Source organism: Pholcus phalangioides, unplaced genomic scaffold (genome assembly GCF_987345545.1).
Source record: "Pholcus phalangioides strain wild (caught in Gottingen) unplaced genomic scaffold, Ppha-v1.0 ptg000011l_1, whole genome shotgun sequence".
Lineage (NCBI taxonomy): Eukaryota > Metazoa > Arthropoda > Arachnida > Araneae > Pholcidae > Pholcus > Pholcus phalangioides.
In genome coordinates, this window is record NW_028301604.1 from 34,685,175 (window position 1) to 34,711,630 (window position 26,456).

Below are 26,456 nucleotides of genomic sequence, written 5' to 3' on the forward strand. Positions count from 1 at the left end.
TACTAGTTCGACACGCGTGGAATCTGTAAAATTTCTTTCCGGTGAATCTTCTTCCTCAGTCAGCCGGCTCGCACAAAGCGGCGCCCAGCTATGTAAATGAATGCAGTTTCCCCATTCGGATTGGTCTGCCCACCGCGCGATTGCAGGAATCGTGACTCCCCTCCCCCAAGAAACTTTTTCCGTTTATCGTCCGAAACTTGAAAATTAAAAAAAAAAATGTTGAAATTTGATTTTTTTCAGAATCGGAAACAGGCGTGCGTTATGTTTATACCCTTAAATGAGACTTACTCATTATTATATCACCTTGGTTATAAAGTTTCTTTTATTCGGTCCCCAGAGGTGACGTTATACCGAGGTATGACTTCATGTAAAATTTGTTTTTAATTGAAATAAATCGTTATACTTTATAATCTATTAGTAAATGTTGAGTTAAAATTTATCCCTAGTGCCGATATGCGTTTTTTTAAGCGAAACAACTTTAGCCGGGTCAGTGAAATTTTGTGAGAGAAAGGAAATTCATCACACACAAAAAAGTGAAACGCTTTCTTTTCTTCATAACCCGTTCCGTAGAATAACTGATTGGGTGATGGTCGCTGTGGTGGTCGAGTGGTTATAGTGACGGACTCGCGATGCGAGGATCCGGGTTCGAACCCCACAGTGGCGGTCGGTTGAAGTTGGTTTTCTGTGGTTCCCAACTTCAAGGCGCAAATGCGAGCCGATCTCCCCGTTAAAAAGTCTCGCCACAGAGAGCAACAGTCCTACAACGATAAATCATTCAATCATAACACTTCACTCATAGTTAGAAAAACTGATGGCAGATGGCAGCACTACACATAACAAGCATTACACAGAAACAAAAAAAAACTTTACGTCAGGTTGCACTACACGTACACGCACATTCCCGCATGTACCGATTCATTGGGGGTTCCGGGGGGGGGGGGAAATGGCTCGGGGATCTATGAGGGTCTTAAGTCAGCCACCTCGTTGGGCAATTTGCCTGTTGTGGCGTTGTACTTGTACTTGGGTGATGAAGCCCTGAGGAGCAGATGAGTTGTGGTGATGGTGGGGGAAACGTGTCAATAGATATTCGGCCGTGCAAGAAAGTAAAGTTGGATGGGGCGTTTATTTTGGATGGTTTGTATCGGACAAGGACAGTTTATTACCTTTCACTGGCCCCATGACATCGCAGCCCCTGGTCAGACAAGATTATATTTCGCAAGTGAACGCATGTTTTATGACGTCACAGGGCCAGTTCATAATTGACTGCACTATAAATAACGCAGAATACATTCAGAACGCTTCACTTACTTTATTTTTTTTCTTTTACTCTTAATTCCTGTACTAAAATCCCCGTCCCTCTCTGAATTAGAACTAGCCCCGATTATATTCAGAAATTTTAAGTGGAAAAATCTGCCACACATTGGATTTAAAGCGGTTTCAATTATGATTCCATATGACTCCAAACTCGTTAGAATTCTGCGGGGCGGATGGTGTCTTGGGGTTTAAAATGTCAATTAGATGAAATGGGTCAAGTTTGGGGGGGGGGCAGATTTAAGGAAGATAAATAAAAGATTGATCTTGTTGACCCATTAAAATTAAATTTTCAAGTTTATGAATTGAATTTTAAATCATTAAAATTAAATTTTAATCAGGTGAATCTAGTCATGTCAAACCTAGAAATTTCATTTCTATCATGCGAGATTCTCTCGTTGATATTTTTATTTAATTTTCTTAAACAGCAGATTCAATATTTTACAAAAGTGATCAATTGAGTATGTTCGAGATGACATACATCCTTCTGATTGAAAGAAAAGGATATTTTTCGCGAATAAAAACATGACACATTTATGCTGTTATTTTATCGGGTGGTTGAAATGCACCAAACTCACGCATTCCATCTCTTCGTCTTATATAGGATTCCGATGACATTGAAAGTGAGGTCAGTGAAGATCATAATATAACGACTTCATCTCAAACTGCTCCAACAGACAATTATGACGTACACATGGAAGATGGTAGGTGAATTAACATCGCTATATATGTGTAATTCTAAACCGTTTCTGATTTTCCGTTGTTTATTTTATAACCTCGAAATAACCATTTTCATTCGAATTCACTGTACTTAATAGAATTTTCCTTCTGGGAACTCTGGACAGATTCTTCGCATGCTTGTGTAATGAGAGAGTTCTTACTGTCTGTCTATAATTTCCGCTACAAGCAAATCAAAAGCTGTTCTTTAAAAGGTAACCTAGTGGCTGCAGTGTTTTCCAGCATGGTCTAGGTCTTCTTCGTCCACCTGCTTACAGAGGCGTCGACATGAAGAAAACATAGCGGGGATTGCTGTTTGTTCCGTATATACGGGACTCAAGCGTGTACGCAGGAGAAGGAAGGTGCATTGCACTGTTTTTTCAGAAATTATTGGGGGGCTCGGCCCCCTTGGTTGAAGCCATTTGGGCTTCAACCTCTAGGCACCGGTGCCTATGCGTGCTTATATGCCTTTGTTGAGACGAAGCGGCGGTTGGGAGGACGAGTCTGCAGTGAAACATCCGGACAAGTAAAACTTTTGTTTTGCTGCAAATGAATGCTTGATGACATAGCACGGAAAAGTATTTTATTGTATTTAAGGACATCCTCTCTATTAGAAAAATGCCAATCAATTTTTTGAACATTGGTTACGGAATGGCTCTTTGTTTCTGTGAAAAACTGATGAGCTCTGCGACTTATTTAAAACGGCCTTGCTCGTATCTGACAATCCAACCTCCCATATAGGTTTGAGGTCCAGACACTGAGCAGGAAAAAAACAATTATATACTCGACATCATTATTTCCTAGAGCTTTTGGAAACCTCAAGCTGGCTCAGCTAACATATTATGTGAAGTGTAAAATCAAAATTATCTCTACAGCCAATAGTAGTTCCCTATGCCGTTTTTTAGTGGTTAAATGCAAAGCCTTCCAGATGCAAACCCGACATTTGAGTGTTGAAGATATAAAATTTCTTTGACGAAATATGATCATATCAGATGAGGAACAGAAAATATGAACACTAGTTTTCTCTCTTCTATCAATATTAATTATTATACAATTGATTTAAAAATCATCTACACACACCAGGGATGTACAACTTCCAACCCGCGGACCAAATGAAAGCCTCCTAGAAGTACAAGCCGTAATGAATCACTCCGCCGAGGTTGTGACGTCACAATCCGGGTCCTTAGCGGCTGTTTTGGATGTTTTTAACGAAGCACGCCACGTGCATTTATTGTCATATTTTATTTAAATTCTTCACATTTTCAATATTTATTTTACTATTTACCTGTTGTTGCTGTTTTTTTTAATTCGTTGTAACACATTAGTGGGAGAAATTTCGTTTAAACAGTTGTAAAAGGAGCCGAAAACTTCGATAGCCATCTGAGGACGGACTTCTGAAACAAAAGGGTACGTAGCTATTTGTACATAATTTAGTTAGTATATCTGAAATATTTATTTTTTTCTGACTTAAAGCGTCGAAATTTTATTTCCTTCTTTATTGAGAGCAGTTTTCTTAAGCACTTGTTTAATCGTTGGAGCACGTTTGTCAGATCTAATCTAAGTGTTTTTTAATATTGAGGAAATCAAATTTCTCAGGTCTGTAATTAATTAAAAATACAAATATTAATGTGCTGAGTGACGTGAAATTTAATGAACGGATATATAGGCTACTTTTTAAATAAATAATAAAAAATTTAAGTCGCACTTTAAACCATTTAATTTAAATGTGTATCATCTCCCTGTGTGTGTAAACATTCTTGCACACACACAATTCAGAATATTTTGTAATTCAATAATTTCGTTGCCTATATATATGCTGTATATTAATAAATACTACACCTAATAACATTTTAAATTTTCTTGTAGGTGTCTCGGTGCTGCTGTGTTTTCAGCTGTAGGTCAAACTGCATGGGTAAGCGAGTCCGAATGGAACTCTCGTCGTACTGAGAGAAGAGATCCAATTTTAGCACCCCTGATCAGAGAGAATCCTTGATGGATAACCATCGTGTTTGACAACAAAGTTACCAATTAAAAGAAAGTCACCGGAGGAAAAATATAATAAAATCGATGGCAAACAAGAAAAGCAGTTCAAAGAGTCACTGTCTCGCACGATAATCATCTTGTGCCCGAGTCTTCTTACGAGTGATTCCTAGGAGAACACCCAAAGTGTACTTCATGGTAAAATAAGTGAAACTTAATCCTTTCTGCATGAATAGTTGGAACTGAGTTTTATGAAAGCTGCTCGCTCTTCCTTACAAATGTTATTACGGACATCAGTATTTTATTTCAACAATCCATCTGCATATCGCCTTGTGAGGAATTCAAACAAACTGATACTACCTCATGCATATTACTTCAAGTCTTGCTGAAGAATATAGGTGTCCGAGAGTATGGTACAGAACTCAAACGTGAAACATGTAGCAGGAAAATGTTGTGAACTTCTTGAAATCGAGAAGTTAGTTGGTTTAATAAATGCCCAAAATTTACGTTAAGCCAGGAACATTTTATAAGAAAGCTTCAATTAAAGGTCTTCCTATGAATTTGATATCAGTACAATATGATGGACAATATTTAAAAGTATTTGTGATTATGGTAAGTCTCTATATCATGATTGTTTCAAAATAATATCTAACGTATTCCTGAATAATTACACAAAAACTAAAAATGATAACTTTAACACCAAGTCTTCAAAGAAAACTTGCTGCTATAAAACAATCTTAATTGTATTGAATAGTTTTTTTTTAAATTTGACGTATTTTTTAAAAAATACAAAGGTGTGTGCATTTCGATTAGGCGTGTGAAAAAATGTTTTTATGTTGCAGGAGATATACTGAAAAATGCAAAATGTCTTTTTGATTTTGAAACTTAATATTTGTAAAAAAAATCGATCCCTTTAAATATTTGCAACCAAAATTCTGAAAATAAAATGTTATTTATATGTGTTCATAATTCACCATTTAAAATTAGAAACTGAAATTTATTTATTTTATGGAAATTTTATAAACGAGTGCAATAAGAGTAAGACCGATTTAATTCCGATTGAAATTTTGAAATGTGGTTTTTTCGAAGTTCCCCTCATACATTAATAAATTTGAACATTTACAACTGCTTACTGCAAATGTACGGGATCAACAAAGGAGCTGGACATCTCGGATGTAAGTATGATGTACAAAAATTTTATAATAATGTTTAGAGCAGCAATCAATTTCCCTTTGAATTAGATTGATAATATCAATTTAGTTCAGGGAATAAAAAATATTTTAATAACATTATTGTTTTTTTTTATGTTTTTTTTGTGTATTGCCTGTATATCCTTTTATTTTAAATAATAATTCTAATAATTTATATTATATAAATTAAAAAAATGTCGCTGAACACAGTGAAACATATTTTGCCTGATTTTTCAAAAATATTTGCTTGAGAGCAAAACTTCTAAAAATACTTGTTGGCAGAGAATTTGAAACCTCTATCTTTTTCATATTTAATTCATTAATTTAATTTTCAGTGTTTTCGTATACCATACTAGGTAATAATTGTATCGTCCATTTCACCTATAGTCATTGGATATAGTGCAAAAAAGGTAAAGATTTCGCATACGTCGGCCTGCTTTATCCAATGGCTACAGGTGAAATGAATGACTTCAGTGACGTCACAGCTTCGCGCTGAGGCTCTCTGCTATAGAAAGTGTTGGGTGAGCCCACTCAGCATATTATGCAGCATGATTCACAAAAGATGGGATAAACTTTAAGAGGTGGTAGTACACACAAAAACAAAAAAATTTTGATCAAAGAATGCATGGTCTAACAGAAAACGCAAACACGCTAGCGCGTTTTGAACAGGCCGTTCCGCAAGCGTTAAAACGCCATTCCTGTTGAAATTTATCGGGAGAAAAAGAACAACATGCATGCAAATGTAACTTGGGGAAGAAGAAACCGTATGCAAATCTGCGTCACAGTGAATAAAAGGCGCGGACCTGCATCAGGCCAGAAAGCAAGAAAGGATCCCGTTTCGCACAGCTGCCGATCCAAGAGCGCAAATGTTTTCGGATTGGGCTTGGGCATCCGCCTGTGGGGAAAACGCTCACCGTACATTCGTGCTGCCTCTGTGGTACTTCCGTTTGAAGCTCTGTAAATGAGATGCATGTCTGCTTTTTCAATATTACTGAAGTGCGTCATTATCCCGTACGTTATAACTGTTAGAACGCGGTTACACGTTGGAATAACTTCACAGGGCTGGCGTCCGCGCCTTTTATTCACTGTGACGCAGATTTGCACGTACAGTTTCTTCTTCCCTAGGTTACAAGATGTCTTATTACGTATTTACTGATCAGTCATTTACAGCCCTTATTGTGGTAATGTGAGCTCAATTGCGCTGGAATAACGATCAGCCTACACCGAAAAATTGATACCTTCACAGAAACCAATGATTCAATCTCAAGTCGAGAGAAATAGTTGTACACTAAATCATAATAAAGCCGTTAAAATAGCATTTGGATGTAAGCACGTTTTATAAACCAGGATTCTAGTTTGAAAAAAATGAGCATCGCGACCTTAGGGTACGTCCATAGTGCACCGCTTCCCGCTTTATTGCTTAAACCGCGGCAGTTGTAGAAGGCGAGATGATGCCGCGCGATTCTAGCCGGTGGTGGTTATAGTGCACCGCTCGCGGTAGCGTCTGCCTGCATGAGCAGTTGGCATCATGGAGCTATTACGTGGGGATCTATTGTGTGTATTTGTTGACAACAAAAAATATTTATCATAAAATTTTAAATATGAAAGAATGACGAATGTACATGAAATGAATAGGACTCGCCTTGAAGTTGCAATGGGTTTAGTGTAATCGCTAATTATAGTTAATTAATTAATTGATGATAAATCAGTGATTTCGCTTTTAGTGCCACAACAAATTTTCGATTAGAAAAACGAAAATTAATCGTTACAAAATTCCGTTTTAGTTTTTATTTTGGTATTTAACATTTCGTTGTGAAGCAAGATGCACACTGAGGCTGATGTACTAGAGGGCTGATACACGACCGAATGGACATACGCGCCGGGTTGGGCCTCGGGAAGCAATAATTTTATCGCCCCTTTCACACGCTACGCATTCGTTAGTGTGAAAGGGGCGATTTTCGGATGTGCGGAAAATCCTCCGCATGGAGACAATTGCTTTCTGCTTTGGAGCCGTTCAAGTATTGCGTCAGCAAATTTTTAGCCCTTTTTGACGACCCCTCTTGTCAGCAAAACTGTAACACCCCTCTCCCTTCCTTGTCAGTAAAATTTCGTCAGCTCTGCCCCCAACCTCCCAACGTATATTGATAGGATCAGAGACATACGTGGAGGGGGCATAAGGGAGATCGTGCCCTCCATACGATCAAAAATTTATTTTTTTAATGCAAAAATATTTTAAAAAAATTTAAAATTTTGAAAATAAAATACCTTTACATGTTATTATAATCAATTTCTATTGATTTCAATACTATTTGAAGGCTAAGAACTGAAAATTTCTTTTTAAGAAATTCATTGCGACTCACCCTCTAAGCCATAAATGGTAAACCCTTGGCCCGCGGACCAAATGAGGCCCGGTGGGTTATCTGATGTGCCTACAACCTCACACCTAATTTTGTAAAAATGAACTAAGCTGCACATTTTTACAGATCGCTTAAGTGACCCGTGGCACAATTCCAGAGCATTTCGGTAGCTCGTAGCACATTTTCAGATCACTCATGTAGGCCAGTGGCACATTCACAGATCACTTAATTGACCCGTGACACAGTTTGAGAACACTAAAGCGAACCGTGGCACATTAAAAGATCCCGTGAGTGACACGTCACACAGTTTTAGAACACTTAAGCGGTTCCCAGTTTTGTTCTGCATCACGGTATATAATATCCGTGGAACATTCCCAGATTACTTAAGTAATCTGCGGCATAATTACGGATCACTTGAGTGATGCGTGGCACAGTTTTCAGAGCACTTAAGCGGCCGAACACATTTCCAGATCACTTGAAGGATCGGCGGAACATTTACAGATGACTAAAGTAGCTCTGTAGGGGATTTATCAATAGGGTGAATGTTAGTTCAGGTGCCCACAAACTATAGAAAGGTTTTTGTCGTTTTTTTGGCATACCGAGTAAGATGCCATTAAGAGTATTTCATATTTTTATAAATGGTGGTTGATGACGTAAGCGTAATCCAACGCGTCCGTATCGTGTGAAAGCTACCGTCCAATTGCTCACGCCACTAATGGAATGTCTTTGTACGTCAAATCTTCCGTACGAACGAATCCATTGAGTGTGAAAGGGGCGTACATCCTCAATACAAAATCTGTAGCATATAGACTGGACAGGAGCCAACAATAGGGAGCGTTTAGATATTTCGAAATTGGTAGCGGAGGAGAAAGACTGTTCGTTTTTTTCTACGCTGCTGCGTTTTACGCATTATTATGTGGCGAAGGTTTAGGAAGTGAGAGGAAAAAAGTGACGCAAAGGCGATGGTGGATGACTTCAGTCAATAAAATCCGCAGCAGGTAATTAAAATTCAAAATTAAACATTTATTTTCAAGTTACGAAGATAAGGGATGCGGCTCTTCCAGCTCCTGTACATCCGACAAATGTGACCTCCTATCGCGGTGTCTTCACCACCCTGCGCACTGGCATAAGCGAAGATAGACATGAAAGGCTGCGGGGGGAGGCATGATGATGATAATGCCAATTCATATCTATATACTGTATATAAAATAACATGTCCCCTGAGACTGACTAACTGATTCATCATCGCCGAGCCAAAACCACTGAAGCTATAAATATGAAATTTAGTCAGTAGTTTCATTCCGTTATGTAAAGACACCCTAAGAAAGTGTTTCTCGAAATTCGACCATTAACGGGGGTGGGGGGGGGGGTTTAAAGGTTACATAGAGAAAACACGCCGAGCAAAACCCGCTGCAGCCTTTACAAATATGAAATTGGATCAGTTGTTTTATTTCATGACAAAGAAGGGTTTTTTTTAATTCTCGACCTCCACTGAGAGTCATAAGGAGGTTCAAAATTTACATAGAGAAATCCCGCCGAGTCGAAAACACTGGAGCTACAAATATGAAATTTTGTCAGTAGTTCCATTTCTCTCTGATACAAACACTCACTAATACGAATAAATGGGTCTTGTCGGGTCTCTAAAAGTTTTCCCATTAAAGAGATATTCCGCCGAGCCGACGATGAAATTTGGTCAGTATTTTTATTTTGCAATGCTAAGACTCACTAAGAAGGAAATTTTTCAAAATTCAACTCTCCTAAGGGGAAATCAAAGGTTATATGGAACAATCATCCCTGAGCTGAAATCACTGAGGCCTAAAATATGAATTTTACTCAATATTATATTTTAGAATCAGTCATTGCAGAAAAATAACGTGCGGCGTGTAAAACGCTGTGATGTTTTCACAAAAACTTTTGGCCCCGGGCAGCAATTTTGAGAAGATGGCAAATTTTAGGGAGACAAAAACTATCTTTCAAAGTTATCGACTTTGGAGGTGATGTAAAACTACATTTGTTTCACTCCCCCCCCCCCCCCCCCCACTCGACAGCAATTATCTACACTCTTAGTTAAAACCCTGTCCGCGGCACCCAGAAAGTGCTGCAACAAACAGATTGGGAATCACAGCCTTATAAAAATACAGTACAGTATAGTGTACATTCAATATAATTTATCTGCAAAGTATCTCTCAGCAATAGGCCCCCCACGTCCTCGAACAAGGCTTCTAGATTGAGATGTTTGTGGGTACCAGGACAGGATTTCCCAATCCCTCCCCCCTCCCCATCTGTTGTGAATTTATATGGTAAAAATCTGAAAAAAATTCCTCCCGAGACTCCAGCCAGGAGCACTGGGGGAACCTTCTTTCATGGGAGAGCCACGTGGCTCACCCTCTAGAAATCATTGATACCTCGGTATAACCTCGACCACTGTTACCGTCAACACGTCTACAGGGTCGTCTTAAGAACATCATGGGACCCCGGGCCAAGTGATTTTTCTATGAGGCCCTACCTTAAAAATTCTTGAAAAATTCTACTTCATCTCGTTTTTCTGAGGCCCCCAGGCCGTGCCCGGGTAGGCCCATGCGTTAAGACGGCACTGCACATCTATAACGTCAGTTTCTTAAAATCCTGCTAGCTTAACTGGCAAAACGTTTACTCGTTATTAAATCGAATTAAACGTTAATGAAGTCATATTAATTCGGTACTCAAGTGTGACGTTATACCGAGGTCTGACTGATGTTGAAATGGCATCGAACTCGGAAAAGCGGTTTGTTGCAAGGAGCAGATCACCACGAGATTCAGATATAAAAATTTTTTATAAGCATAAATTTGTAATTGTTTCCGCAAATATTGAACACTCATGGCCCTCACATCCTAGAGCCCTCAATTCGCCGACTATAGCCCCCGCAAATCGTCTAGGGACAATTTACTGCCGAATCCCTTTCGCGGGGGGGGGGCTAATGCGGGTTTTTTATTGTTTATGAAAAAATATTTACAAAGCAAGACAAAAAATATGTGACAAAAATATAAACCCAATTTTTCTTTATGCACAACCATTCATAGCCCTGATCACAGTTTGTCCCGGGAGTCTCTTGGGCCGTGACTTGTTCGCTCACTTATTGTTCAATGTGCCGTGTTGCTGCCTGTGCTGCCAGTCTGCTGGATCTTCTCGTAGGCTGCTCTGGTCTAGTTGTGTGGTTGCCTATGTCTATTCTCCTCCTGTGTAGCCCTCTTTTCAATGCCCTCTTTTTCGAGGTATCGCACGAGATTCTCAAGGGTTTGTGATTCTTTTTCGAGCCGGCTCATCCTCCTAAACCACTCCTTCACAAGCTCTTGCCTTGGTTTGATCAGGTGGAAGACTTTTGTGTAAGGGCAGCTGGTGGCATAGTGGAGTGGTGTGCCGACTTCTCTGCACTTACATTTGTTGTTGTTAGATATTTTGAATCTCTCGAGGTAGCTGGGGAATGGTCCATGACCAGTAAAGAAAATAGTTTTCTCTCGGGACCATCCCACAGCCCTCCATCCAACTCGAGGCAGGATATCGTGAATCAGTCTGCCTGGGTGTTCAGGTTCGTCCCAGTCCTCCTGCCACATTTTTAATAAGTGACTTTTCAGAAGTCTTTTGGCATGGGAAGGGGGAAACTTAATTAACATTGCGCTCTGAGCAGATTTGGTGGTTTTCTTGGCGAGCTTATCCACCAACTCGTTGCCATGGATACAAGAATGACCTCGCACCCAGTGCAGACTGATATTTCTGTTGGTGGTCAGGTAGTTGCGGCTCTGTCTGGCATTGTGGTGTCGTGTGAGCGGGTCTCTTATTGCTTCCAGGCTAGCTCTGCTATCCGTGTAAATCCTTATTCTGTCCTCTGTTTTTATGGCTTGCTCTGTAGCCATTTTGAGGGCCCACAGCTCCGCTTGGAAGACACTGCAACCGTCCTGCAGCCTCGCGGCCTATTGATTGGTAGTGATTCCATCAGTCAACCATATAAGGGCTGCTGCCGGGTCGTCCGCTGTTTGGGAGCCGTCTGTGTAGATTGCTTTGCACTTGGGATCCACGAGTTGGTCATCAGTTGTTATCTGGACATCGATGGGCTCACTGGCAGGGTGTTGGGTCCATCCTATCACATTTCTTTCATAATTGGTTGAGTCAAAATGTATTCCTGCTGACGTGATGTTTCTTCCCAGCCTGGTGAGTCTGGCTGATTTTGCAAGGAATTGCGTGATCAAGGCCAACGGAGGAGTACCTGACAGCACCTGCATTGCCATGGTAGACGTCGTGCGGTAACATCTAGTCATGTACAGGAGAAATCCTCTTTGTGCGGAATTCAGCATGCGCTGCGTTCTGACCGTCATAGAGGACCCCCATGCGGCTGCTCCATATGTAATTATCTTAACCGCAACTTGGGTATAGAGAATCCTTCGGTATTTTGTTTTGAGGCCCCACTGCGGTCCCGCTGCATTCCGCATTCACTGTACGGTCCTCATTGCCTTTGCCTTTTGCTCCTTCATGTGTGCTAAAAAATTTAGTTTGCCATCTATGGTTAGGCCTAGACACTTGAGGGTAGGAGAAAAAAGACTGACCACCGTAGCGAACGGACGTGCAAATTAAGCTCTCCCGGACGACGGAAAAAGTGGATTAAGCCTATTCAACAACGTGGACGCACTCAGCCTTTTTTCGACAGCGTGACAGTGTGCTCTGGTGAATGCGCTTATCCACCGGGCGCAGTACAGAGCTACTCGCCCCTAGCCTGGCCTGGCGCTGGCTAGTAACTGAGGATCTGCAGAATAATTATACGGACGACGGAGGCATAGTAAATAACATCTGAGGGCATAAAAGGTTTTACTCATTTCACCCGCGTGTTTGTCGCTTGGCTGCCATATCTTGCGTGACTGGTGTGCTTCAGCGGCAATGGGTAAGTCCCAAGTTTAAAATAGCCGCTTTATTATTTCTCCGCGATCTGCGTAGTGCATTTCATATCGTGAGTAGCCATGGCTCCCGTAAGAGTCCGCGAATGTTATGTACACACAAATATCATACACGAGGATAGTGTAGACCGCTGGAATGCCATCAAGTACGTGCTTGATGAGCATTTTGCCAAGACTCCTGAGGAGCAAATCGACGCTCTCGAAAATGCCACAGCAGATGTGCTCGATATCGTGAAAACATACTGCCTGAATATGAACAGGGCCGTGGAACTGATCAAAGAGGACAGCGTCCCGTGCGGACTGGACGTGCTGTTCAGAAAGGTCCTCGAACTAATGATTGTAGTTGAGGGCTGCACGACTGATAACGACCTGGGGGCCAGCCAGATCGAGTTGATCGGGGCCCTCAGAGTTATGGTCGCAGACGATTTCACGAAATGTGGAAAATTTAGGAAAGAAGAGAAGGGCAAAGACCCCGCCAAGACCAGGGCCAAGGCCCCGAAAAAGAACCCCAAAAAAGCGGAGGGAAAAGAAAGACCGAAAACGGTCGAGATAATTAGCGAAAAAGTCGTAATTGATAGGGGTGACCCATCAGAAAAGGGTAAGTCAAAAAGTGCCCCCACGACGGTCGCTCAGGGAAACTCACGCCCGTCATGCTCGAGAGATAGCACTGCAATAGAAAGCGCAAAAACCAACGCATGCGCAGATGACACCCCCCGAGAGCGCAGATGTAAACAACGATGGCGCTGCTAGAGAGGGCGACAACGCCCACTCTAATGTAAACATTGCAGTCCCGGACACTCAGACCGACGACCCGGATCCCGACAACCCCAACGAATGGCAGGAGGTTAGGAGATCAAAGGGAAAAATCCCGCCGTTGCATATTACGAAGTATGGCAACTGGCGGCAAGTTAATGAAATCCTTAAGGGTATCTGCGAAGCCCCATATTCCGGCAGGACAGCAGGTAAGGAGCTAATCCTCAACCTTCGTAGCGAGAAGGATCATAGAGCTGCCACAAAGGCCTTCGAAGCTGTCGGGATCCGGTTCAGTACTTACACTCTTCCATCCGACAGGGTAATTAAAGTGGTCATTAAGGGCCTCGAACTTGAAGCGAAAAAAGAAGAGATTGAGGAGGCCCTCGCCGAGCTGGGCTTCGCCCCCAACTCGGTATCTCAGCTAAAAAGCTACAGAGGGCGCTACCCCAATAGGGAACAAGTACTTTTGCCAATTTGGCTAATCGAACTCCCAAAAAATGCGAAGAGTAAGGAAATTTTTCAGATGGATAATCTGAACTTCCTGAAAATAAAAGTCGAACCCTACAGGAAGAGACAGGGCGTGGTCCAATGCCACTCCTGTCAGAAGTGGCGCCACGTCGCCAAAAATTTCTGGAATTTGGCGAGATGTGTCCGATTTACCGGGGACCACCACTCCTCGGAATGTGACAAAGAAAAGGGGGCGAGCAAGGGCGTAGCGAGGGGGGGACTTGGGGGTCTGGGCCCGCCCCCGAAATGTGAGAAAATGACCGAAAAAAGGGGAAAAGATGGCCAAATCCATTGTTCTGTCACTTTGGTCCCCCCCCCCCGAACGAAATTTCTGGCTACGCCCCTGGGGGCGAGCAACGTACAGTGCGTGAACTGTCTCGGCCCCCACCCCGCCTCCTACAGGGGCTGTAATCAGTTCCCCAAAAACAATAGAGGCAAGGGGAAAAAGAATAATGGCAATCAGCCACGAACCCATAATGAGCCAGATAGAACTGCGCCAAGAAATCCTGAGAGAGCAACCCTTGGCGCCAAGCAGTCAGGAGAGAAGATCCGAGCCACCGGGAGGGAGAGAGGAAGGAGAGCGGAGGAGATAGAGGATAAGCGAAAAGGAGATAACAGAGTGCGAGGAGCACCAAACAATAGCGTCTCCCCTCCCTTCTACCTCTGCTTATTCTCCTCCTCCCCACCCCCCACCCCCCCCCCCCCCAGTGCGCTCCGTGAGAACGGTTGCCTGGCAACCTCCAACAACTGCCCAGGGAGTCGGAGCAGTGAGCAGACCGCCCCCCGCAGCTAGGAAAGAGAAAGAAATGGAAGTGACCATAACAACCTCCCCTAGTAACGAGGCCAGTGTTGGTAAACAAAACGACGCCAGCGCCAATGCGGATGATTTCCCAATCGGGTCTCTTATAACCACAGTTTCTAATTGTCTGCTGAAAATTGTGCTCGCAAAATCAAAAGAAGAAAAAATCAACATCTTCTTCAATATTTTTCTAGTAGAAATACAAAAATTCTTGTTTAATGGCCAGTAGAAGTATTCAAAAATTTAAAAATCGAACGATAATGGCGTGGAACGCCCGTAGTATCAAAGATGATATGGTCGAAGTTCGTGAATCGATAGAGCAATTCAACATCGATGTTCTATTAATAAATGAGACTTGGCTTCGCCCCCACGATGCCATCAGAGTGGCAAACTGCGACGTCATTCGAAAAGATAGAGTCTCCGGACACGGAGGAGGGGTCGCGATAATTATTAAACGGCACTTAGCCTACACGCTCGTCGATCTCCCAGACTCCACCCACATAGAAACTCTTGCCGTGGACATACACTGCAAGGACCGAAAGGTCATTAGATTAGGTGCAATATATAAGCCCCCCAAAAATAATTTGGACTTTGTCCCACTCGACCTCTTCTTCAATTGTAGGCACCCAGCCATAATGGCGGGTGACTATAATTGCAAGTCCAAGTTCTGGAATAGCAGAGGCTATAATAAACACGGCAAGATTCTCGAAAGATATTGCAGAAGTAAGAATATACGCCCCTTTGGCACAGTCGCCCACACATACCACCCAGATAACAACAACATGTATTCTGATACACTCGACATTGCCCTTACGAAAAATCTAAACGTCGCAATGTCGATCGAGGTTAAGGATATTTTGTCCTCGGATCATATCCCGATCATAATGGAGATCGACTTTCTTTTGCCTGACGGCCATAAACCAAAAAAGCGCACAAACTGGGAGGAATACAAGCGCCATCTTGCGCTCCCCCCCCCCCGAGCCAGACTGCTGGTTTCGAACCCCCCAAGAAATAGACACAGCTGTGGACCACATCACGGAAACTATCAAAAACGCCGTTGATAATGCATCGCAGACCCCCTCTCGTGCCGGAAACCCTTTAGCATTGCCTCAATGGCTGAAGCTCCGGATTAAAGAAAAGAAATTAAGGAAACGAAGAGCTTGGCAGAATGCCCGAACTAGGCACAACCATAGGACATACACGAACCTGAAGAGAGAAGTTGCAAAAGAAATTCGCAACTTCGTTCAAGAGAGGTACCGTGATTTTATAGAAGAAGCAAACTGCGAAGATGGATCTTTCTACAAGGTCTATAAAATATGTAAGCCTAGGGCTGAGACGATGAGGGCAATTCACGGCCCCAACGGACTTGCGGTCTCTGACGAGGACAGGGCCGAGGTATTTGCTGACTCCCTTGAGGACCAGTTCAGTCCAAATGACAACACTCCGATGCAAAATATACGAAAAATAGACAGAAGTGTTGCCAGATTCTTCGCTTCAGCCAACTTTGAGTATGGTACAGCGCTGTACCCCACAGATGAAGACGAAGTTAAAAAACAGTTAAAAACGAAGTTCAGGGATCAGTTTTGGGCCCTACATTATTTTTGATTTATATTAATGACTTCTGTTTGCTGAATCTAAATGGAAAACTTGTATCATTCGCTGATGATACAGATCTTTACGTGGAAGATGACAACTTTGAGAACCTTATAGAAAAAACAGAAAGAGACCTCAGATATATTAATCAATGGATGACCGAAAACAAACTCGAATTAAACGTACACAAAACCCAGTATCAATGCATTAAAACAAGAAACATAAACTCCAATTTCGAGATCTCCATTAAAATTCACACTTGCCAACAACAAACACAACAGAACTGCAATTGTCATGAAATAGAAAGAGTGCACCAATATGAATACCTAGGAGTTATTATACAGGACGATTTAAAATGGAACTTGCAATGTGATAAATTAACTAATAAAATCCGATTTTATATAGTTTTACTTTATAAATTAAAATATTTAATAGATGGAGATTTTTTGAAGGACATTTTTTATGCATGGATTTATTCAATTATAACCTATGGATTATGTGCCTGGGGTGGGGCTTACTTAACCAATATTTCGAAATTAAATAACACTTACAACAAAGCAAGAACACTAATAATACAAACATGTAACACGTACGATAGCAATATCAATTGCCATACATTGGACATTAGACAGGTATACATTTACAGACTTATAAATTTTGTATTCAAAAACAATAACTGGTTAAAGAAGAAAACAAACAGAACTTCGGCAAGAATCAAACATGAATTTGAAGTCCCAAAAACAAATAAACACCTTTTTCAAAAATGTTTCTTGTTTACTGCTCCAAAAATAATGAATTCATTTCAGTCGACAGCTCATAATTGTAACAATAAATATGATGCTTTCATGTACGCAAAAAGTGTACAAAATTACGAAATATATTTTAAGATTGTTTTCATAAAATACAATAAAAATAGTGACATCAATGGGAAATATTGGAATAATTTAATCATAGCTGAAATAAACAAACATTTATTATGATGTCATGATACAAAAACAAAATAAGATAAATAATAAGAAAAATAAAAATAAATAAAAATGATATGTGTGTGTATATATATGTATATGTGTATCTCTATGAGCAGTACGTAGTCAGTGAGTATGTATGTGTATATATGAAGGTTTTGTGAAACGAAAAGGAAAATTTATTTCATAGACTAATTATTTATACAAGAAATATCGTGATTCAACAATTTCAGATCTCACAATTCAAATTTTTAGTGTGCATAAATTTTTGAAATATTCATATACTATTACATAACATTTATTAACATAACGTACGGTACTTAGAAAAAAAATGGCGGCAAAATATAATAATTTAATCCATACGGCTGCCTGGAAGGACGTTATGTCCTTTGGGGTCCAATATCACTATTTATTGTGTTCATGTGTTGTTCTTTCTATGTGCTTTTGTTCTGTCTTTTATATGTATTTTGTGTGTGTGTTTTTTTTTTTTTGTTTTTTTTTTATTTGCAAAAACAAAGTAATCAAAGGGCTCAAAACTAAAAAAGCCCCCGGCTTCGACAAAATTACGAACCGGGCAATCAAAGAGCTCCCACAGAACTTTGTAAAAATTTTAACCAGGCTATTCAACGAGATGATGCGCCACCAGCATTATCCTGTAGCTTGGAAGTTCGCAATCATCAGACTGATTCCTAAGGCCGGTCAAGACCAGGGGGTCTATTACGCTCACGTCGTTATACAACAAAGCCGCTTGAAAGGTTAAGAAACTCTTAATGCAGCTTTGTTATACAACGAGGTCGTTAGTGACGTCACGCCCTTAACGCAAATTCTCAACGAGCCTCATAACGCAAATCTCAGCGACCATCGTCAAAAACTTGATTTTTCTCAGCAACCCGCGGTATGTGGTTATCTATTTTACGAAAAACTCCCTGGTCCGAGAGTTGCGTTAGCTCCGAAAGGGATGGACCAATCGGATAATTTTCTCCGCTGCTGATAATCATCATCACTATCAACGAGTGCTGCAGCACGTGCGTTATTATTATTTTATTTACTCGTGCGCGTTGGTTGTCCCTAATTTTCTAAGCTACATTTTTTTTTAATTCATCCGGATTCTTTTTATTTTCATCAAATATTTGAGAAGAAGGTAGGCTATGCACGCACATGATACTGGCGCGGGGAAATTTTCTAAATTATTACGTTTAAAAAATGATTTTCTATTGAAGTTCAATGACGCTATATGAATTTGTAAAACGACTATCAAAAATATCATCATCATATATTACCATGTTTTTAACACATTTAATCTACCGTCTTGATATTAAGTCAAAATCAAGAACAAGTAACCTTTTATTTACATCATTAATTAGAAAATTGGTTTCCTTGTTTCACACATGAAAATGAAGTGCCACCAAATTTACACTGTTGTTGACATCTTTTTTATACTCCGATCAGAAAATGCACTCAAGGATTAGAAAAAATTTATTTGTTGATTAATAAAATTTACTTTGATTTTTTATAGTGCACTTAGAGTGTGCGCAGAGTATAGTGTGTAATGGTGTTTACTGCATTACACTTCTGTGTACTGCACAGAAAGTAGCAATACTTAATTGATATTACAAAATATCAATGTTATTAAACGAATTAAGAAGGGGAAAATCTGGAGACGTTTAAATATATATTGACGTCGATTTTGAACGAGATGTAAAAAAAAATATTGAGCGAATTTCAAAATGTCTTGAAAACATCGCGATAGAGAGATTTACCAGTTAAATGATATTCTTATATTGAGATGAGTTTAAGATTAGAATAAAGGCATTTCCATGCAAGATTAAAAAAAAAAAAAAAAAACGTTTTGTAGAGTGGTTTATCTGTTTACCGAGTACAATAATTTATAACGATTTACCACTATGAATAATTTTCTCCAATCAGTATGTGTGCAGATAACATTTTAAACGATAATGCTGTCTCTGAATCATGTTACTAAATTAAGGAACGTAATTCAGAGAATTATTATTCATTATAATGAACAACTTGAGAAATTAATAATGAATGAATAATTTCCAATTCTAACTAATTTGTCTCCGTTGCTCTCACCATCGAAAAATGTACGCGCGAGCGGCCATGTTTATTTCCGTAACGCGAACATAACGAGTGGTCTCCGGTTCTCGTTAGTTAACGTTTTGCGTAGCGATGTCGATAACGAAAATAGCTAGTAACGATGTGAGAAAAATCAACCTTTAGCGATGGTGACGTAAATCTATCCCACAATGCACCGCAAACCCCAAACACGTTTGCAACGCGGGCATAACGACATGAGCGTAATAGACCCCCTGGTCTTCGCCTCCAACTGGCGCCCAATATCCCTTCTCAGTTGCCTGAGTAAGGTATTCGAGAGAATCATCATAAGAAGATATCAAAAATACAACGACGATCACAACATCATAATTCCGGAACAGCACGGTTTTAGGAGTGGACACTCCACCACGACACAGCCCCTGAGGGTCATCGAATACCTTCAATGGGTCCGCATGCATCGTAAAACCGCAGCAATAGCCATGTTCGATTTATCTAAAAGTTTCGACAAGGTCTGGCATAACGGGCTATTGCATAAGCTAATTGGTATGAGTATACCCCGCAGCTTAATTAACTTCACCAAAAATTATCTTGAAGGAAGAACCTTCAAAGTCCAAATTCATGATACTTACTCGTCAGAGCGACCATTAAGGGCATCTATAGCCCAAGGAAGCGTTCTCGGACCGGCACTTCACAATTACCATATGAACGACTTCCCCGTGAGTCCCACGGGACTCACGGCTCTTTACGCTGATGACAGCGCGGTCGCCCAGTGCCACTGGAACCCATTGAAGGCATTGGAAGCCCTTCAGGAAACGACAAGCGAAATTGAAAGATGGTGCACTAACAGCAGAGCCAAACTGAACGCTTCCAAGACTATATTCCTGTGGATCACCGGAGTGCGCCCAGAGAATCTACCACAAGGTGCAGTACTGACCGTCAGCGGCACACAGATTGAACCGTCCTCAAGGGCCAAATACCTCGGAATTGTCCTCGACAAAAACCTCAGATTCACGAACCATTGCAGTGAAGCGATTAGAAGAGCAACTCGAACGATTTGCGATATGAACAAAATAGTCCGTCACAGAATTGCTCTATCGACAAAGAACAAGATCATATTATACAAAATGGTTATAAGGCCGGTAGTGACCTACGGGTCGGTATGCTGGCTCTATAATCGCGACTCAATCATAGTCAAAATTGAGAGGGAGCAAAATAAATTTATCAGGAAAGCCCTAAGGGCCCCATGATACGTCAGAAACCGAAACATAAGAGACGACCTAAAATTAGGAACTATATTTGACTACAACCTTCGACTGGCCACAAGATTCTTTGAATCTCTAGAAAATTCAGAGCATTGGCACTTAGCACAGATCTCGAACTACGACAGCGAGGAATTCTTGGTCAGGAGAAGACCGAAGAATATTCTTCATATGACGAGGCCTGAGCGACCAGGACTCTAAACGGACCCGAGATCCGGGCAAAGTATTTCTGAAAACGAAACCACTTGGAAAGATTCACCCCCCCCCCCACCTTTACACCTCAGTGAGGGAGGAAAAGAAAAGGGCACTAACCCAAACCTCGAAGAGAGAAGGGAAAGAGAAATAGTAGGAGAAAAGAATAAAACAGATAAGGATCGCCCGAGGCTCTATTACACCTCAATGGGAGCAGAAGGCTACCCAGGAGCAACGCGGCACAGAACAATAGGCCCAGAAAAAAACTCACAAAAGGAGTAGACGGAAGAAAGATCATAGATAACAGGGAATCCTTACCCCTTCCCCACCACTCCCCCCCTCACAGGGAGAGATAAGAAAAGACTCCTCCGCTCCCGAGAGGGAAAGAAAAAGAGAACGGAAGAGAACTCTCTTCCCCCTCCCCGACAAGACCCCCCCGTCGAACGACGATGTAAATAAATTGTAATCTATGTATATATTTAATGGTGATGGGATTAATTGTTGTAACTTAACTTGTAGATACCCTTCTGATAATTAATATTTTTGAACATAATTCATTTTTTTTTTTTTAATTTTATAATATTGGAACTATATACCAAATGCATTGTAATACGAATGAACATGCCAGACAGGTGCTCAAACACCTGGGCCCTTAGAAGAATCCGTTTTTGTTTTTGAAAAGGAAATCACGACTGGGCAAGTTGACCCCCCCCCCCTCGTAACAGGCGACGGAAGCAAATAGAGCAAAATAAAGATCATGATCACGCACATTCTGCCACAGGTCTACACTATCCACACAGTACGATGAATCAAACTATCTGAACCCTGGTATCCCCCGTAAGGGGGCGCTAGTTCTCATAAGGAGAACAATCTATATATAATTAATCTGCATAACAGTTATGGCTACTCCGCATTAATCGCTGCACAGATGGCGACGAAATGATGAAGGGGGTATGGACCACTACCACAGTGGCTTCCGGGACCCCAATCGACCTGTCATCTCAATGTCAATGCCAAATGATAGTGGGACGGGATTTCTCACTAAACCAAATGTACCGGCACTTGTCTGCAGCAATGTTCCATAGCATGGGGCCCGAGCATGACCCCTGCGGGCAGCCTCTGTTCTGGTGATGAGAGGCGAACTGTCCTTGTGTCTCCATGCCTATAACTCTGTCCAACAGGAGATTCTCCAGAGTTGCTGTTATTTCACGTGGCGCCGGAATTGATTTTAGGAGCTTTCGGAGAATGGGGAATCTCAGTGAATTAAATGCTCCTTTTATGTCCAGGGACCCAAGTGCCACATAGCGGTTGCTTCTTTTTGCCGTATCGATGGCGTCCAGCAGGTCACAGAGTGCCTCTTCTGTGGAGCGGCCCATGTGAAAGCCATATTGGTGCTGGTGAAAAAAGTTCACTTTGTCGAGGTGATACGTGAGACGTTGCACCAGAATTCGCTCCAGAATCTTGCCCATGTGTGGCAGCAATGTGATGGGCCGGAACGAGTCCAAGTTGTCGGGGGATCTGCCATTCTTAAGGAGCATCAACACTTGTCCCGTTTTAAAAGCCGGTGGCACTGAATTCAGTCTGAGGCATTTGTTGTACTGGCACCTACCCAATCTGAAAAAAAAAAAATCTACCAATGTTTTTTGCATAAATTTTTAACGTAATTATAACTAATGAAACCTCTCTCGGAAAAAAAATAAAGCCGTAGATAAGACGCAGTGATTTATCCGCACTAAAGCCACTTCGAAGACTCTTCTCATGCAACTTCGATCCACAATAAGAAATTCATTTCCGACGTTTTTTTTTTATTTCAACGTATTTTTTTGAAACGTATAATCTACGGAGTATGCGCAACAGAATAGGTAGGTTAATTGGGACTTCCATGGAAATATAGAAATGAAGTAGTGTACCTTACTATCCAAAACAAGGAGGGGTGGGGTGGGGGGGGCAAATCCATTTCGTATAAGAGAAATTTCGGATATGTATCATCGTATATTTGAAATGAGGTTTTTTTGAAGCTGATGAAATACAGAATTAAATGTATGTTACGGTAGATGCGTTGAATCGGTAAAGCATATCGGTAATGCATAATCACCAATCATCTCGGTAAGTTTGATAAATTTCGCAACATTTATTTCTTTTACCAGCGGTTATGCATAACCCTTTTAGACCATGTACGCACAAATGTGCGAGGTTGTTTCTTTTCACTTTACATATTCCTTTTTTAACCTCAGAGATATTCAGCCCAAACTTCAAGAATTGTGCATTATCGTTGAAATTAAAGCTGAAGTCCCTGAGATTAAAAAAAATCTATAGAGAGAAAAAAACAACCCCTTCCCAGTGCCGTCATAACGCATGGGCCCACCCGGGAGCCTCAAGAGTAGAGGGGCTTCACGAAAATGAGGTCTAGTTAAAATTTTATTTTTCATTTTCATTCCATTCCATTTTCTAGAATATACTATAGTCTGTTTCAGGTTAACTTTGCAGTGAAGAGAAAGGTAGAGAGTGTATTCCTTCGCCGCAAAATATAGTTCTCATATATCGGAGGTTTAAGATGAACCTTTATACAGAATATTTCAATTTTTTTATAGGATTTTGAAAAAATACTGAAAAAACATCGTTTTGAACCGATGTTTACTTGTTTAAAATTTTTAAATTATAAAAAATATTGGTTACCATTATCAAAAATCCATAGCAACGGCGACGACACTCTGGCGCGATATCCTAGAAAATTTCCCCGCCAATATCACTCGTGTTTTTTCCATTACACAATTGTATACTGTATATATATTTTTTTTTCGTTATTTGGTTGAATTTTCCATAACGATACAATTTTTCATTGTTTTACATGCAGTTATAGGCTTACATAAAAACGAATATTCAATCAGTTTATTTTCTCCCAAAAATAGGCTCAGTGAGTTCAGATATTCACTCATAGATTACAAGTGTTTTTCTTCCACGAGAGCACCGATATTGTTATGAGAGGCCCTCTATGGGTGCAGAAGTTTTGGTTTTATGTCCTCCTTTTTTTTAATTATTTATTTTTTGCCATGTTTATGGGATAGTTTTAGTTTCCGATCACGGAGAGTGTTGATAGAGTCGCGACTTCCACTCACACGATCGGACGCCATCTTCCACCCACCTGTTTCTCTCGATGCCCCTTGCCTTTAGTGTCTCTTCAGATAAAATAAATGAGAGGGGGGGGGGGTCCACAGTGGTTTGGGTTTTCATCTTTTATGTGACAGTTGTGTCTTTATTTTCACCAGAGATAGCCACGCACCACATCAACCGTAACAAAAGACTAAAGCTGCCGTGAAAACAAGTGGCATCGACGTATACCGTTCGGGGAAGGGGGGAGGTCGAGCGACGAAAATTTCGGCAAGAAAAGTGAGTAGAAAAATTCGAAACTTTTCCGTATCATTATTATTATTTGGTGCTATTCCTGCATTTACACGTGATAACAGAATTAATCTGCTTCTTCTTATTTTTTTTTTTGATTGGCTTCAAAAATTTTATTTAACATTAATTTTTTCCATATAAATTGAAGAAAAAATTAAAAATCCCCAAGTTTTTGAGAGCCATGGTTAATATACAGTATTTTAACTATAGTCGTTGCTTTCATAATATTGTTTGGAATTTTTTTTGTAAATAAATTTCAGCTGAGGTAAGGGAAATATTGCAGAAACATATGACTGTTTTTTGAAATTTTTAGTGTTACTTACGGCACATCAATGAAGAGTAAGTGACACGCTCTGATAGAAGATAATTATTTTTTCTAAATTTTAAAACCCTTTCTAATCAAAAAACAAAACAAATGATTTCAAAAACCTCACTTTAATTTCTGAAAGTATCTCGGCAATGGTTTTCTTTTAATTCTATAATAATTATTACTAATTTAACTGTGCAATTACGTTACACGTAAAAAATATTTTTCTCAGTGAGATTGGCGAGAATCGGCCATACCTTACAGAGGCCGCGCATCGATACATTGGTTAAGAGGCTTTCGTTCCCATAGCAACGAGTGATGCGGTTCCCTCGTAGCTTCCCCTTCACTGCAAAGTTAACCTGAAACGGACTTATAGGTAGGGCTTCAGAAAAACCACTTGGTCCGGGAGGCCCATGATGCTCTTAAGACGGCCCTTCCCCAGGGCCGTAGCGTGCTTTCCCGGGGGCAGTCTTTTCTTGGAGTCTCCTTGAAATGGTTATGCTCAGAAAAAGGCGTTACAAGCGCTCCCCATTCGGCTCGTTGCACCGCACAAGTTTCAGGGCCCGGTGCTTTAGCTGGTGTTTGCCTGCCCCTTCTTTTTCTTAGTACTGGGTCTGAAAGGGATAATTTCAAATGAAGTTCATGATTTTTCATAAATATGAAAGAAACCACACATACGGAAATATATATCACTTCAATTTAACCACTTTTATTATCATCTTAGCCCGTACGTGATGCGTGCACTACACGTATTTTACCATAAAATTCAATTAAAATAAGTATAAAGAAGATAGATCCGATGAGTATCCTGCATAAATGTGTGGCGTTTTGCTTTTTTAATGTTTTTTATTCTCTTAATTAAATCAAACATGATGGGTTTTTATGCTTGTTTACAAGTTAATAAATAGCAGTAATTCCATATATTCTAGAAGTTTTCCGACTTCTTCGTCCCTTAATATCCAACCAAGAGGTGTGGGGGATGGGAACGATCATCACATCAAGGGTTTGCTAATATGGTAGAATGAATCTGTTCCGTATTTTACGGGACAGTAATGACTTTCAAAAAATGCCTCCTCTGACACATCACTCTGGATTCGTGCCTGGGGGGGGGGGGGGGCGCTGACTACTGTTTTTGCACCGGGCGCCACTAGGTCACCGGCCCTGGTTGTTAGTAGGCTTCAAGAGGAACAAAAAATTGCAATGGAACATTGCAATTTGCAAGATTAAAAATTTGAAAAAATAATAAATATTTAAAATATTTTTAAATATTTATATTTTTAAATAATTTCAAATTATCAAAAACAAAAAAATTAAAATTTTTAAATTAAATTTAAAAGTTATTAAAGTATTTAGTCAATTAAATATTCGTAATGAACAGAACTGCTTATAATTTTGGACCCATCAGTGGCCGTTGTTGACAAGTTTTATTGTATTATTAATGCCAACAGAAGCATAGAAGCTACTAGTCTTTTCAAAAAGACAGTAGAAGAACAGAGCGTAGACATCATACTCATACAAGAACCTAGAGTATTACGGGGTAGTCTAAGGAGAATTCCGGGAATATGGCAAAAATGTACCTCAAAAAATTTGAAGGCTGCCATAATAATTGTTAACAAAGACATCTCTGGTGCCCTTTTCTATGTGAATGAAAACAGCGTAGCAGTTAAAACATTAACTCAATACGGTTATCTTGTCCTGACCTCAGCTTATTCGTCTCCTTATCAAAAACTAGAAGACACTTTAAGAGAGATCAACTGTATCGCAGTAAAAGCAATCAAAACGCCTCTTCTTATTGCTGCGGACTTGAATTCCTATCATACCTGTTTGGGCTACGATGATATAAATGCACGAGGGCGCAAACTCCTGGATTTAATCAGAGCTGAACACTTCCATATAATGAACAAAGGCGATTATTATACGTATGTCTTTTTTGGGGCGACCGGCTGTCCAGATGTGTTACCTTGGTCAACAATGCCTTGTTTCAATTATCATACAACGAGATACTGTGAGAGGTGAGCCAGGAGGAGAGTTCAAGTCCTCACAAATATATATTTGTCAAACTCTTAGAAAAGTCTATCTCTCAACCTGTGAAGAAGTATTCTAACTCTCTAAGAAGAATTGGGAACTTTTT

The 26,456-nt window shown here is 40.5% G+C and overlaps 1 protein-coding gene across 1 annotated transcript in view; it reads left to right on the forward strand.

The window, feature by feature from the left end:
* The window catches only part of LOC149080371 (nucleolar protein 4), a 632,135-nt gene that overhangs the window by 328,934 nt on the left and 276,745 nt on the right, over positions 1–26,456 (forward strand). The window contains exon 4 of the mRNA XM_089239501.1: positions 1,916–2,015. Coding sequence (XP_089095627.1) covers positions 1,916–2,015 — 100 coding nt within the window. The remainder of the gene's footprint in view (positions 1–1,915; positions 2,016–26,456) is intronic.